The sequence below is a fragment of the Chrysemys picta genome, chromosome 13 (genome assembly GCF_011386835.1).
Source record: "Chrysemys picta bellii isolate R12L10 chromosome 13, ASM1138683v2, whole genome shotgun sequence".
Lineage (NCBI taxonomy): Eukaryota > Metazoa > Chordata > Testudines > Emydidae > Chrysemys > Chrysemys picta.
In genome coordinates, this window is record NC_088803.1 from 35,198,527 (window position 1) to 35,213,413 (window position 14,887).

A 14,887-nucleotide genomic window follows, 5' to 3' on the forward strand; every position below is an offset into this window, starting at 1 on the left:
AAAATTGCTCCAGCCAGGTTCTTCTGACCTGATCTACTTGTCAGGTTTTCCTCACCATCACCTGGTCATAGCCCACAGCCCTCCTGTGGCATCCCTCAAACCAGAGGCCATTCTGTCTGGTCTAACTGTGCTCCTAAGTCACTTGGATATGTTTGAAAATGTCCCCCACTCCGAATAAGTCTTCCTTAATGCTGGATTTCCCATCTTGTGTGTGTCTTTTATGCTGTAAGTTGCTTGGGGCAGGGACTGTCTTTATATTAGGGTGTTGGTACAGCGCTAAGCCCACTGTTGGTGTTAAACAAATAAATCAAGGCTAATGACTAGCCAGAGACCTGACATTCAGGAGCTTTTATTCTCCCCCCCCTAACCCCCCGTTTTCACATCAACATGAAAATTCAGTTCACATTTTTAAAGTGTGAATTCAGCACCAAGTGCCCCAGGAGGGGTGTAATCTTTGATCTGGGTGAATGGTCCACAGGAGTAAGAAATGTGTTCTGTGTCCATGGCCCCTTCACACCTTAGGCCTGGTCCCCACTTAGTCCGGACTTCGGACTAAGGTACGCAAATTCAGCTACGTTAATAACGTAGCTGAATTCGAAGTACCTTAGTCCGAACTTACCGCGGTCCAGACGCGGCCGGAAGTCTCCCCCCGTCGACGCCGCGTACTCCTCTCGGCGAGCTGGAGTACCGGCGCCGACTGTGAGCACTTCCGGGATCGATCCGGGATCGATTTATCGCGTCTTAACCAGACGCGATAAATCGATCCCAGAACATCGATGGCGTGCCGCCGGACCAGCCCATGCCATAGGGGAGGAAGACTAGGCCTTAGCCTCCCCTCTGCTGAGAGCACCAGCCCATGCCATAGGGGAGGATGGATTTTGTGATGTAGGCAGCTGCAGAGAGCCACCTTTCACACAGGGGTCATCACCAACCACTAGATGGCAGTGACTTCCCAGGGCTAGCGTGGAACTGATGGGCTATCCAAAAAGGGCTCTTGCTGCCTTCCTCAATCCCTGAGCCACCTAGTCCATCTCAGTTAACACATTATTACTGTAGAGGCCTTTATCATGGACCAGGATCCCATTGTTCCAGGTGCTGTACAAACACAGAACAAAGGGAGGTTTCAGAGTAGCAGCCGTGTTAGTCTGTATCTGCAAAAAGAACAGGAGTACTTGTGGCACCTTAGAGACTAACAAATTTATTTGAGCATAAGCTTTCGTGGGCTACAGCCCACTTCATTGGATGCATAGAATGGAACATATAGTAAGGAGATATATATACACATACAGAGAACATGAAAAGGTGGGAGTTGCCCTACCAACTCTAAGAGGCTAATTAATTAAGAGAAAAAACTTTTACAGTGATAATCAAGATAGCCCATTACAGACAGCTTGACAAGAAGGTGTGAAGATACTTAACATGGGGAAATAGATTCAATGTGTATAATGGCTCAGCCATTCCTAGTCTCTATTCAAACCCAAATTGATGGTATCTAGTTTGCATGTCAGTTCAAGTTCAGCAGTTTCTCCTTGGAGTCTGTTTTTGAAGCTTTTCTGTTGCAAAACTGCCACCTTTAAGTCTGTTACTGAGTGACCAGAGAGGTTGAAGTGTTCTCCTACTGGGTACACTAGTCCCTTCATTTTAAACATTCAGCCAAGCTTGTTGGATTGCAATCAAATCCACAGCCTTCCTGTGTACCCTACCCATTGCCCTTTGTTTCCTTCAAAGAGCTGAAACGCAGAGAGATGGTCTGTGAGCGCAGCCGCTGGTGGTCTATCAAGTCCACTATCCTGCCTGTATACTCGATGCCCTTGACCAACTCCGCAATGCTGCATATGAGGACTGATAGGGATTTCCCCCTATCCCTTGCCGACTGATCTCCCTACACCTTGAAGCATGACAGTTCATCACCGCTGTGCCTTTGTACATATCTGCTTTACAGTGCTCTGCCCACACCACTTTCAAGAACAGTCAGACACCAGATATGGTCCCCTGGACACTATCATAATTACTAAGGATAGGAAACTCACAGCCACATTCCCAAATGTCATGGATGGTAGGGGACCCCTTGATTCCTTCATAACCCTCTTCATCAGCAAGTTCCACTCAGTTGTGGAGTTTGCATTGTGAGCAGTTTGCCCCTCCCTTGCCCCAGCTATTGTTAAGAGTAGCAGAAAATGCTCCACAAATTCCCGAAGTGGTTGATCCAGAAATCCCACGAACAAAGCAGGAACTTTGATCCCTTCTTGACTGCTCACCTACCAAGCAGGACAGTGCCCCATGACCTGTGGTGCAGGGATCCAGTGCCAACACCTCCAAGCTTTACGTAGCATGGATGTTAGCAAGGCAGCTTTCACAGATAAACAAATCAGCAGCTCTGATCTCATCTTGAAAGGACATATCTAAAGCAGATACGGGTCCCCCTCCACCACAAACCCACAGAATTCAGCCTTTGTGTCACAGCGCCTGTCTCTTCTATGCTTCACTGATGAATCAGACACTGTGTGTGACCCCACTGAAAGAAGAGAGGAGGCAGGGGGAGTTAGGAGAAAAGAGTGAGAGCTTCAAACGGAGCAGCATTGCCAGATGCATACACAGGTACATGTGCATGCACACACACACACAAACATACACACACACACACACACACACTGGTAAAGCACTTTTGAATACAGCAGTGTTTTACACACAGAGACATGCTACTAATATGCTGACATGGATGCAGATGCATTGCTGGATATATATACCCATTTTAAAACACATGCATATACACATATAGGTCAATACACACTCACACCCATGTACACATACAACAGTGCCTTCAACCCAGCAACATTGCAGACACACATACACAGGTCCACCATCCCCAGGAGTAACAGGGACAGTAGCAATCTTTGTTCACCTAGCCATCATGGTATTAAAAAGGAGACACTACCACTCTCCTGGTACCGTATATTTGATCACTGACTGTGTTTCCAGCCCCATTGGGGCAGCTCCACTCTCTCGGAGATCAATCTACTGAAAGGCATGTGCAGTTTCAGCTTTCCTGCCCTGTGTTCTCTCTCTTTGGCAGGTTTCCCTCCTTCCCCTCATGTTCTTTGCATCCCAGGCTTGATTTCACCTGCCTGCTTTCTGGGCACTGATTTGATATTTGTAGAAACTGGAAATGGAAAAGGCCTATTCTCTCTAGTCTCTCCTGGGGCGGGGGAAGGTGCAAGATTGTTCTCTGCCAGTAGATTTGATAGTCCATTGTTAAATGCCCCAAATGATGAGACTCACCGCCTTTGCTCTGGTAGCTGCTCTAATGCAGTGGTTCTCAACCAGGGGCCCGGGGTCCCTTGGGGGATCACGAGCAGGCTTCAGGGGGGTCACCAAGCAGGGCCAGCATTAGACTCACTGTGGCCCATGGCAGAAAGGTGAAGCCCCACCGCTTGGGGCTGAAGGCCAGGGCCCTGAACCCTGCCACCTGGGGCTGCAGCCAAAGCCTGAGCAACGTACAGACTAGGGACCAAGTGGCTAGGCAGCAGTTCTGCAGAAAAGGACCTAGGGGTTACAGTGGATGAGAAGCTGGATATGAGTCAACAGTGTGCCCTTGTTGCCAAGAAGGCTAACAGCATTTTGGCTGTATAGGTAGGGTCATTGCCAGCAGATCGAGGGACGTGATCATTCCCCTCTATTGGACATTGCTGAGGCCTCATCTGGAGTACTGTGTCCAGTTTTGGGCCCCACACTACAAGAAGGATGTGGAAAAATTGGAAAGAGTCCAGCGGAGGGCAACAAAAATGATTAGGGGGCTGGAGCACATGACTTATGAGGAGAGGCTGAGGGAACTGGGATTGTTTAGTCTGCAGAAGAGAAGAATGAGGGGGGATTTGATAGCTGCTTTCAACTACCTGAAAAGGGGGTTCCAAAGAGGCTGGATCTAGACTGTTCTCAGTGGTACCAGATGACAGAACAAGGAGTAATGGTCTCAAGTTGCAGTGGAGGAGGTTTAGGTTGGATATTAGGAAAAACTTTTTCCTTAGGAGGGTGGTGAAGCACTGGAATGGGTTACCTAGGGAGGTGGTGGAATCTCCTTCGTTAGAGGTTTTTAAGGTCAGGCTTGACAAAGCCCTGGCTGGGATGATTTAGTTGGGGATTGGTCTTGCTTTGAGCAGGGGGTGAACTAGATGACCTCCTGAGGTCCCTTCCAACCCTGATATTCTATGAATGTAGCTTCACGGGGCTGAGAACTGCTGCTCTAATCATTCCCCTTGTCAGGAAGTTTGCCTCTTATATTCAGACTACACTCTCCTTTTCTGAATTTCATCCCACTCATCTCAGGTGCACGCCCTGTGTATGACACTGAATCATCCCACTCTTGCTGTTTGTTTAGCTCTTCTTACCTCCCAGAAATCAGCCCCTCCAGTCCCTGAATGCCCTTCTATCAAGTATTGAGCGGCCCAGAACTGGACATGATATTCCACGTGTGCTCACACCGGAGCTGTGGATAGAGGTCTGTAGGACAGTTCCTCACCAGTCTCTACTGGATTTGGAGCTCCCTGTGTCAAATACATACTCACTCCAGGTAGCTGGTGCTGGTTAAGGTCAGCCAGCCACAACATCACAGCTAGAGTCATCTACACTCTATATCAGTAATACTCAGACTGCAGCTCACGAGAGCAAGTGGCTCTTTAATGCGTCTCCTGAGGCTCTTTGCAGCACATGATATTAAAACACTCTGTTATTAACCAGTCAGAATACTTCTACTATGTTATTAACCAATTAAGTTATCAACTTGCACTAAGTTATTAACTTATTTGTGTGTGTGTGTGTGTACACATATATATATACACACACACACACACACACACACACACACACACTATTTCCCATCATACTGTTTAAATATGAATAGTACTATAGTAAATGAAGCAATGAATTCACACGATTGTGGCTCTTCTGGGTAATTTAGCTCCTGAACAATTGAGGTCTGAGTATCACTGCTCTGTAAACACAAAGAAATCAGGCCAGGAGCTCTGTAAGCTCAGAATGCCCCAGTCTGGTGGAAGTAGGCCTATAAGTCACAATACTCAGGTCTGTGAACTTGCCTCTCACTTTAGACCCACTCTACGCTGGTGGTCCTAGTCACCAGCTGAGGAGAGACAATCAGACACACCCAGGTTAGTTTCTGCTCCTTTCTTCAGAGCCCTGTTTATATCACCTTCAGAAAGAAAGAAGGGGGGGGGGGGGAAAGGTGTGCAAAAAAACCAACAACACAAATATCACCCTGGTCAGCATTCAGACTGGGGTCCTCTGAGTTTCAGTAGCTACCAGGAATGATCCTTTCCAACCCCTGGGGGCTCCTTAGGGCCAGCCAACCAGCCAGCTCTGGTTACTAAAGAAAACATCTCAATCCTGGCTACCCCCTTCTTTATGCATTGAGTTCTCCTTTATATTGTCTGGCTGAGAGTGTGGGGCAATCATGAAATGCTGATCAGCTGTGTCAACTGAGTCCCAGCACCTGCCTGCTGGGCTTCTCTCTGGAACAGGGTTGGTACTTGTCCCCCTTCCCCTGGACTATTAAAGGGGCAGATTGCCCTGTTATACCCACTTTTACTTCCCTTCCCTCAAACCTATTCATTTTTATTATGAATTATTAGTATCAGAAATGCTGGCTCAGGAGAGAGGTCACCAGAAACATTCTGTATGTAATAAATCCAAAGCCAGTTCCTTTCACGTTTCCCCACCTTTTCTCACCATGAAGACAGCTCTCCACCCCTACAGCAATACCCAGAGCCCCAGGTATTGTGCCAGGAATCATGAGAGCTCCTGGTAGTTATTTATTTATGCTTAATAATAATTAAATTTGCACGGCTACAGTCCCTTTCATCTCAGGATCTCAGCGGCTTTAAAAACATTAATGAACAAAGCCCCACAGCCTCAGGACTATTCTCATTTTATGGATGAGGAAACTAAGGCACAGACTGACTTTCTCAAGGTCACCCAGTGAGCTGATGGCAGATTGGGAGTGCCAGTCCCCTGCCCTGAATGTTTGCCGTGCTGCTCCACTTTTTGGTTTCCTATGTTAAACTGGAAACTGTCCTATCTGGGGGAGCTAGAACCCCTCACTATTGATGTTACACCCTTCTCTTTATTCCTCCCCCGGTGTGCATTACCCCCCACCCCATCTGCAACTCCCCAGCACACCCTGTCACCCTCAATATTGACATGTGGTTTCTGGTGTCACAGATAAATGAGGTCACAGCCTCTGTCTGAATTGACATCAACCCAAGACCTCAGACCCTAGGGAGGACCAGAGGCATTTCAGAGAGAGGGAGCTCCCAGGTACCTCTCAGATATCTTGCCTGTCTGCCACAGAACCTCCCATCAAAGCCCTTACAGAACTATCCCTGAATGACAATGAAGGCCCCAGGGAAGAAGAAAGCCCTCATTCACCAGGTACAGTCAGTCCTTCTTCAGACCCTGTGATGAGTTGTAGTGATCCTCCTCCCTGAACCTCTTTGAAACTGGCAAAGGGAATGAATAGGTGGGGTGGGGGAAGAGAGAATTTGCCCTTAGACTGGAAGGATGTAGACTGTAAGGCTTTTGGGGCTGGGACCCGGTTTTCCTACGTGTTCTGTATAATGCTGAGCACCTTGGTGGGGCTCAACCACTAAAGCAATAACAAACACATGCAGTAGGGAAAGTCCCAGCATGGCCATGAATTTAAAGAAGTCTAACGTGATGCTGCACACATACTAGGGTTATCCAGCAGTGGCCTTTTAAATGTTGCACTGACTCATAGGCTCAGAGACATTAGAGATAAGAAAAAGACTGATCAGGTCCCATCTAGACACTGGTTCCCCCAGAGGACAGGGCAGGATTGTCCCCTACAACGCATTTGCTAGTGCTTTGTCCACTCTAGTATTAAATCTATTGCCTCAAGTGTGCCTGGTCTTTTCCTTTCACAGACTGAAGATGTGAAGACTGGAGCATGTCAGCTGAGCGACATGGAACAAGAGAAGAACCATCTAAAGACAGTAAGAAGCCACCCTGGTTTTTTACATGTACCAGCCCCTGGTTGATAGGTGTCACCTTCATTACGAGGCAATAGGCACTGTAAAACTGGACGGTAGTGTGGGGTCTGTGCATGTCAGGAGCCTTGTTCCCTACCCCTCTGCAGGCTGAGCTGCAGCTCATGGACTCTTCCCATAGTTGTGTATCTGTTCGTCTCGAACGCTCCCTGGTTCTTGGCTGGAATTTAAAGGGAGGGCAAGAGTGTGCATGTCAACATCTCAGTGTCTCTTTCTTCTATGGGCCAAGGGCTCAGAAGGGATGCACAACTGGGGATCTGTCTGACACGCTGGCCCAAGGGGCTGGAAAGGATGTGACTGGCCTGTAGCTTCTGCTTCCTTCTCTGGCTGTGACAACCTCATGAGATCGGAGCAGGCAATAAAGTATTTCAGCCTTTCATTCCCATTGTACCCAATCTGGCAGATACTCAAGAAGCTGTCACTGCTGAAGCTGCTGAAGAACGCTGATCACAGGATCCTCCGGCTACGTGCATTAGCTATCAGCTACTGGAAGTCACTGGCATTCCAGAAGCCTCCCAACCTCGCTGCTGTCCCCTCTGGGTGAGTCCCTGTATAACGGAATCCCTGGCTTTTTGCTTCCCTGTGACTGTCTAATGGGCACAATGCATGAACCTGAGGATGGTTACGTGATGGTGAGCTTTGTGTGAGTACATTGTGGGATGGGGAGTTTTTTCAGGCTGTGTCAGGAAGTGTGACTGGGGGAACGGGGGAAAGAAGGGGAAGTGAAAGGTGGCAGATGGTGAAATTAGCTCATTCGGAATATTTTAGGCCACCTCTCAGCCATGATTCCATGGGGCCGCAGACAGTCTGATTTCTGCTTCCGAATGCCTGATTTAAAAAGGGGGAAATGGTGTCATGCCCAGATTTCTCCAAGAAGCTAGTGCCGGAGGGCTGGAGCGATCAGGGAAAGTACTAGAGGAGACATGACCTCCATAAGTGGAATAGAGGGATTTCAAATCAAAGAAGATAGTTTTGAGCTGTATCCTGTAATGACCCCAGGGCAAGAGAGCTGTCTGGGGATGGGAGAGATGCGCTTGTACTTTGTATGCTTGGCAAGGACAGCAGCAGCAGCCCACTCTGCATAGGCTGGTTGGAGTCTGGAGAGCTGGGCGGTGGAGAAGGGAGGTACAATTGTTGAAGCAGAATGAAATGACAGTCGGGAAGAGGCTGGGAGTCAGACTGTCCCGAGTTCTAATCCTGGCTCTGTCACTTACTCAGGGGGTGGCCTTGGGCTATTTCCCCTTCTAAATCAGGCATTCAGAAACAGAATGAGCTGGACAAACTGGAGAAATGGTCTGAAGTAAATCGGATGAAATTCAATAGGGACAAATGCAAAGTACTCCACGTAGGAAGAAACAATCAGTATACAAAATGGGAAGTGACTGCCTAGGAAGGAGTACTGTGTAAAGGGATCTGGGGATAGTGGATCACAAGCTAAATATGAGTCAACTGTGTAACAGTGTTTCAAAAAAAGCAAATTTCATTCTGGGATGTATTAGCAGCAGTGTTGTAAGCAAGACCCCAAAAGTAATTCTTCTGCTCTACTTCACGCTGATTAGGCCTCAACTGGAGTATTGTGTCCAGTTCTGGGCGCCGCATGTCAGGAAAGATGTGGAAAAATTGGAGAAAGTCCAGAGAAGAGCAACAAAAATGATTAAAGGTCTAGAAAACATGACCTATGAGGGAAGATTGCAAAAATTGGGTCTGTTTAGTCTAGAGAAGAGAAGACTGAGAGGGGACATGATAACAGTTTTCAAGTACATAAAAGGTTGTTACAAGGAGGAGGGAGAAAAATTGTTCTCCTTAACCTCTGAGGATAGGACAAGAAGCAACGGGCTTAAATTGCAGCAAGAGTGGTTTAGGTTGGACATTAGGAAAAACTTCCTGTCAGGGTAGTTAAACACTGGAATAATTTGCCAAGGGAGGCTGTGGAATCTCCAGCATTGGAGATTTATAAGAGCAGGTTAGACAAACACCTTTCAGGTCTAAATCAGTGGTTCTCAACCAGGTATCCAGGGTCCCCGGGGGGCTGCGAGCAGGTTTCAGGGGGTCCATCAAGCAGGGCCAGCATCAGACTCCCTGGGGCCCAGGGCAGAAAGCAGAAGTCCCATTGCATGGGGCTAAAGCCCGAGGCCCTGAGCCCCACCAACTGGGGCTGAAGCCGAAGCCTGAGCATCTTAGCTTCATGGGGCTTTCTGTGGTATGGAGCCCCAAGCAATTTCTGTTTGCTGCTGCCTAACGCTGGCTCTGGCTTTTATATGCAGAAAATCAGTAGTTGTGCAACAGGTGGGCCATGGAGGTTTTATAGCATGCTGGGTGGGCCTCAGAAAGAAAAAGGTTGAGAATCCCTGGTCTAGATAATACTTAGTCCATGAGTGCAGGGAACTGGACTAGATGATCTCTCGAGGTCCCTTCCAGTCCTGCCATTCAATTTTCTAGTCATTTCACCTCTCTGTCTCAGTATCTCTGTCTGAGAAAGGAGGATAATATGAGTTCCCTCCCGGCCTCATGGGGTGCGGTGAGCCAGATTAATTAGTTAATTTCTGTCCAGTGCTCTGAACACAGAAAGCATGATGAAAATACCACGTATTTGAAATAATGGAGGTACGTGAGGGCAGTCACAGCCCGGATCACTGTGATCATCTCTAAAACATTTTCCTTTCACGCATGTCATTGTTCCCACCTCAACCCTTTGTCCAGGCACTTGAGAGGCAACATACCAAAATAGCCAGGTCCCTCACTACAGTCACCTAGCAGGACCACATCCTTCTTTCTTCGCAGTAGCTCCTTTTCAATGCTTGCATCCTGCCCTCTGTCTCTGAGCCACTCAGATGGTTCCTCCTCTTCCTTTTTGTATTGGGGAAGGGAGTGTCTCTTGTGTGAATGGCCCCTGCATGTTTCCTTTTGGCTTCTCTCACTCCTGTGCCTAATTGCCAGAATGATCCTTACCATTCCCTGTGGGCTGCACGCTCAGTCAAAAGGGTTGTCTCTGTGGCCAGTTCCAGGAGAGCTGGGTTAAGAGGACTGTTTTACAAGCTGTTTTGGAATCTGCAGGTGGCTGGAATGGAAAACAATCATGTTTCATTTTGGATTTTGTTTTAGGACAAGTGTCTCCTCCAAGGACCCAGACAAGCCTCAAGAAGATTCTGGTGCTAGTACTGTCACCGATGCTGAGGACATGGATACAGATTCTGCAGCTGTGCAGAGTAACCTTGAGCTGCCCTTGGAAACCCAGCCTCCTGATCTGCATCAGAAGTGCTGGTTCGAAGGCCTGCCCAAGCGGCTCCACGTACCAGCTCCCAAAGTGCTCTGTAGACCAGCGACCCAGCGATGGATTAAACCCTGCTGCACTCGGTCATGTGGCGAGACTCTGGAGCACACTCTCACCATCCAGTACCAGCAGTGACAGTGTCTGTTCCTTGTAAGCTTCCAGACGCTGGCTTTCGACTGAAGAGAAAATCTCTGGCATCCCCCTGTAACTTTCTCTCCTAGGCATTGAGTCACTGCGACTTTCTCTCCCCTAGCCAGGCTGGATCCTTCTTAATCCTGTCAATGGCCAGAGGGAGTCACTGCAGAGACAGCTGAGGTGCTTCCCCCGCATCTTGCTGCCTGTGCACTGCCACGATTCCTAGCCCTTGCTGGCCCTGGGAAGCTGGAGATTGAATGAGGGACCTAACCTGGAATCGTCTATGCAGCAGCATGACGAGCGGCAGCTGGACTAGCATGGGGGTCCCCTCTTCTATAGATTCTTATACCCCACTCCTCACCACAGTATCGAAGCACCTAGAATTTTCATCCCCCCCCCCCAGCCATGGTGTCAGGGGAATTTGAACCCAGCCACGCTAGCAATACAAGCAAGAGCTGTGCCCCGAGGCCACTTTTAATACTTTTCTGTTTTCCTTCCATAGCTAGACACTCTTGTCTCAGCCACTCAGCACAGACGGGGCAGGGCAAATTGGGTCAATCCAGTGCAGAGCTTGTAGGTGTCTCCTTGAATTCTTTGCTGAGGTTATTCCCAATAACGGCAGTGCCTGACCCATGTCATCAGTTGGGCCTATTCTTATCTCAGTACTCATTATATAGAACCATACATACGCAGGGCACTTTGCCAGTCTAGTAAAGACAATCTCTGCCATGTAGGGCTCACATTCGAAGTCTGCTCTTCTTGATTGTGAGTAACACATCGCCCCTAACAGAATACATTCCCTCCCCAGGTAGGAGGTCACCCCACAGTAACAGGACCTTCCCCCCTTTGATGAAGTCCCATCATTCCCATCAACACTAATAGGATTATGACGGATATAATTATCATCCGCATTAGCTCTGTCCCAGCATGAAGCATGCAGATTCCAAGGCGGATAAGCAGCTAAGCTACCCTCTCGCTCTGGGTTGGTGTTTAGGCCTAGAGAAACCCCAATCACTGCACTCGATGATACTTCTCTCTAGAGAAACAGCACCGATGTTTGTTTTCCTTTCAGGGCTTGCAGATGTTCTGAGCTGGGCAGACACTGAGATGAGGTTTCGAGAGAAAGATCAGCTGAGTGATGCACTGATCCATAATTCTACAAATAAAGGGAATAATCTGCATCCTTCAGACACAAAATGTGTCTCTAGCATTTGTCAAAGTGGGAGCTGATTGGATTGAGTTTGGCAAAGGTGGCCAAAGGTGTAGTTTCCACCTCCCTTGCATTCACAGCAATGCAGATCTCTGAAGAGTGGGCTGGAATGAACACTCTGGTTGTTGACAGGTTTCAGAGCGGTAGCCGTGTTAGTCTGTATCAGCAAAAACAACGAGGAGTCCTTGTGGCACCTTAGAGACTAACAAATTTATTTGGGCATAAGCTTTCGTGGGCTAAAACCCACTTCATCAGATGCATGGAGTGGAAAATACAGTAGGGAGGTATAAATACACAGCATATGAAAAGATGGGAGTTGCCTTACCAAGTGGGGGGGGTCAAAGCAGTCACTTGAACTTCTTCTCGCTATAATAGGTAACTTTAATCCCCGTTGTAACTTTGTAACTCCACTAAAGTCAGTGGCATTATTTCAGGGATGGATTTAGGTCAGTATGCTATCTTTAAATGAAACCCAAAGAGGAGCTCAATAGTTTACCAGCAAATGAGTTCCTTCTCCTAAACCAACAGTACTAGCAGGTGGTCATTTTTATGATCTCCTTCCATGGAGGGTTCTACTCTCTGGGTCAGGAGGAAGAGCATTTCCTGGGACCTCCTTGGCCCAAAGAGCTTTCGTTTCCCCTAATCCACAGATCCAGGAGGGAATAGAAAACAACACAATCCTGTGCCCATCTCCCACTTCCAGAAGGCCTTGACACTGGTCACAGATAGGGTTAATGTGACTATAGTAACACGTGAAACATGCAGCAATGTGACGTCACACAGGCTGAACTGTGACACTCCCAGACCATGAAGTGATGTCATCAAAGTGGGCAGAAAAGAGCTTGTCTGGGCAAAGGTTAGATTCTGCCCTCATTTCCACCAGTGTAAATGAAAAGTGACCCTCACTCACATCAATGGAGCCTAATATAAACAAGAGCAGATGCAGAATCAGGCCCTAGCTATGCAAAATGTTGTATGATCCCCCAACACACACAGGTTAGAGTGATGGAAACAACTATGGGCAGGTTTATTTCTGTGATAACATCTACTAAGGCCTTGATCTTGCGAAGACTTACACATGTGCTTAACTTTATTTACTTCAGTTAAGTTAATGGAACTACTTACAGTGCATAAAGTTAAGCATGTGCATAAGGGTTTGCAGGATTGGGACCTCCAGGAAAAAAATCACCTAGAACCTGAAAGATCATTGAGAATTATGAATTCATTATGAATGATTATCTGTGTATAAAACGTGTGGTGCTAAAGAATCATTCTTAACAAATAAATACATAAACACTTTGTTATTGTAGGGTTGCTTATAAGGGCTGACCTGCACACGCTGGTTTATTATGAATTGTTATTTATGTGTTTGTTCATATTGAGGTAACTCCCGGGGCCCCCAGCCATAGATCAGGGCCTCCCTGTGCTAGGCACTGTACAAACAAAGAACAAAGAGGTGGGCCCTGCCCAAAGAGTTTAGAATCTAAGTTTAAAACAAGAGACAACAGGTGGATGTGATAAACAGAGTGAGCCCAAGGAAACAATGCAATGATACTAGTCAGCATGATAAACGGTGGTCACAGCTGCTTAGCCCATGCTATTGGCATCAAGGCAAAGGTTTGTTACTGCAGGTTGCTTATGAGTGCAGACCCACTGCCATTGGTTTGGTTTTACATAAACATTTGCAGAAGCTTTTAAACCAGCGACAATCTGCATAGAAAAGGGGCACTTGAATTTCCTCAATTTTCTAATCCCTTTTCCCCATTAAACATATGAGAAGCAGCCAGCAGGTGGCACTAGGATTTTACATTGCAATTCAATTCAATTGGTGTGGTAAGTTACCCAAGAGTGGCCAAGCCTAAGGAAAAAGACAAGACATCTCAGGTGTGTGAGGTTGGAGTGGGCACCACCTGCGCAGGCTGGGTCACACAGGGTGTTTGGAGTTTGATCCCTTGTGTCCATTTGTCATTCCAGATCAGGTTATCAGCCAGGATGGTTTTTCTATTAGGGCCTGATCTGAAGTGTGTTGAAAAAAAATTAATGGAGATATCCCATCTCCTAGAACTGGAAGGGACCTTGAAAGGTCATCGAGTCCAGCCCCTGCCTTCACTAGCAGGACCAAGTACAGTAGGCTCCCTTTGGATCATGTCCTTAGTCTCCTATACCCCTTGCCATCTCCATGCTTCAATCGCTGCTGCTCCCTTTGCTCCCTTTCCTACCTCTGGCTTTGCTGCCCTGTATACTTAACTGAGAACGTCACATGGCAATTCCCTGCTGCTGCTGAGTGTTCTGATTTCTTCAGTTCATCATCATTACTGTTACTATTTATTTGTATTGCAGTACAACCTAGGAGCCGCAAACATGGGCCAGAATCCCATTGTGCTTGATGCTGTACAAGCACAATACAAAAAGTCCCTGCCCCAAAGAGCTTACAATACAAGACTAAAATGAGAGCCATCAGATGGATACAGCAGACAGACAAGGCAGTACAAACAATGAGACCTACAATATTGGTCAACATGGCAGGCAGTGGTCTCAGCACACCAGCAGCCTAACTGTTGCCAAATATGTTGTAGGCATCAGGACAAATGAGAGTTTTAAGGAAGGATTTGAAGGAGGACAGAAGTGGTTTTGCACATTTACAGGGAGCCCCTCTTCTCCTTTCATAGAGCAGTTGGTGGCTAGAAAAATTCCTTCCACAGTCTGCATGAAGCCCCATGTGCCCACCTGTGAACACGAAGGGGAGGGTGCATGAGAGGGAGAAGCAGGGTGGGGGGGGGTGACAGGTGTTTGTGTGCGCGGGCGTGTGTGTGTTTGGGAGGGGGTGTTTGTGATAGGATCTGTATGTTTGTAAGGGAGTGTAAGCGTGTGTGTACATGGGATGTGTGTGTACGTGAGATGGGATCTGTATGATTGTAAGGGAGTGTGAGCGTGTGTGTACATGGGGGGTGTTTCTGTGTGCCACCCGGCGTTTGTACACCAGGTTACACCTTACACTAGGTTTGTAAGGGTGTGTACCTGAGTGCCAGGCAGCATGACCACAGAAGACCCTTATATTCAATACCTTTCTCCTGAGTCTCTCCTCTGGACCATTCTTAGCTGGCTCCCAGTGCTGCTCTTCAGAGAAATTTCCTGCTGCCCTTCCTCTGGAAGCCAGAGCCCAACATGCCACCCGCTGGAGACGCCAGGAGGGGC

The 14,887-nt window shown here is 47.7% G+C and overlaps 1 protein-coding gene across 1 annotated transcript; it reads left to right on the plus strand.

Moving 5' to 3' along the window:
* Positions 1 to 6,231: 6,231 nt before the first annotated feature.
* Positions 6,232 to 12,990, plus strand: TP53TG5 (TP53 target 5). Its single transcript, XM_024105054.3, has 4 exons — positions 6,232 to 6,441; positions 6,954 to 7,022; positions 7,480 to 7,616; positions 10,179 to 12,990. Exons 1-4 carry the CDS (start codon positions 6,397 to 6,399, stop codon positions 10,480 to 10,482), a joined length of 555 nt encoding a protein of 184 aa, XP_023960822.2. The 5' UTR covers positions 6,232 to 6,396; the 3' UTR covers positions 10,483 to 12,990.
* Positions 12,991 to 14,887: the final 1,897 nt, after the last annotated feature.

Excerpts from the sequence above, each read along its gene's own strand:
- TP53TG5 (XM_024105054.3), top strand. The coding sequence starts at position 6,397 with ATGACAATGAAGGCCCCAGGGAAGAAGAAAGCCCTCATTCACCAG. Across the intron at positions 6,442-6,953 it reads AGAAAGCCCTCATTCACCAG|ACTGAAGATGTGAAGACTGG; the intron begins GTACAGTCAGTC and ends TTCCTTTCACAG. Across the intron at positions 7,617-10,178 it reads CTCGCTGCTGTCCCCTCTGG|GACAAGTGTCTCCTCCAAGG; the intron begins GTGAGTCCCTGT and ends ATTTTGTTTTAG.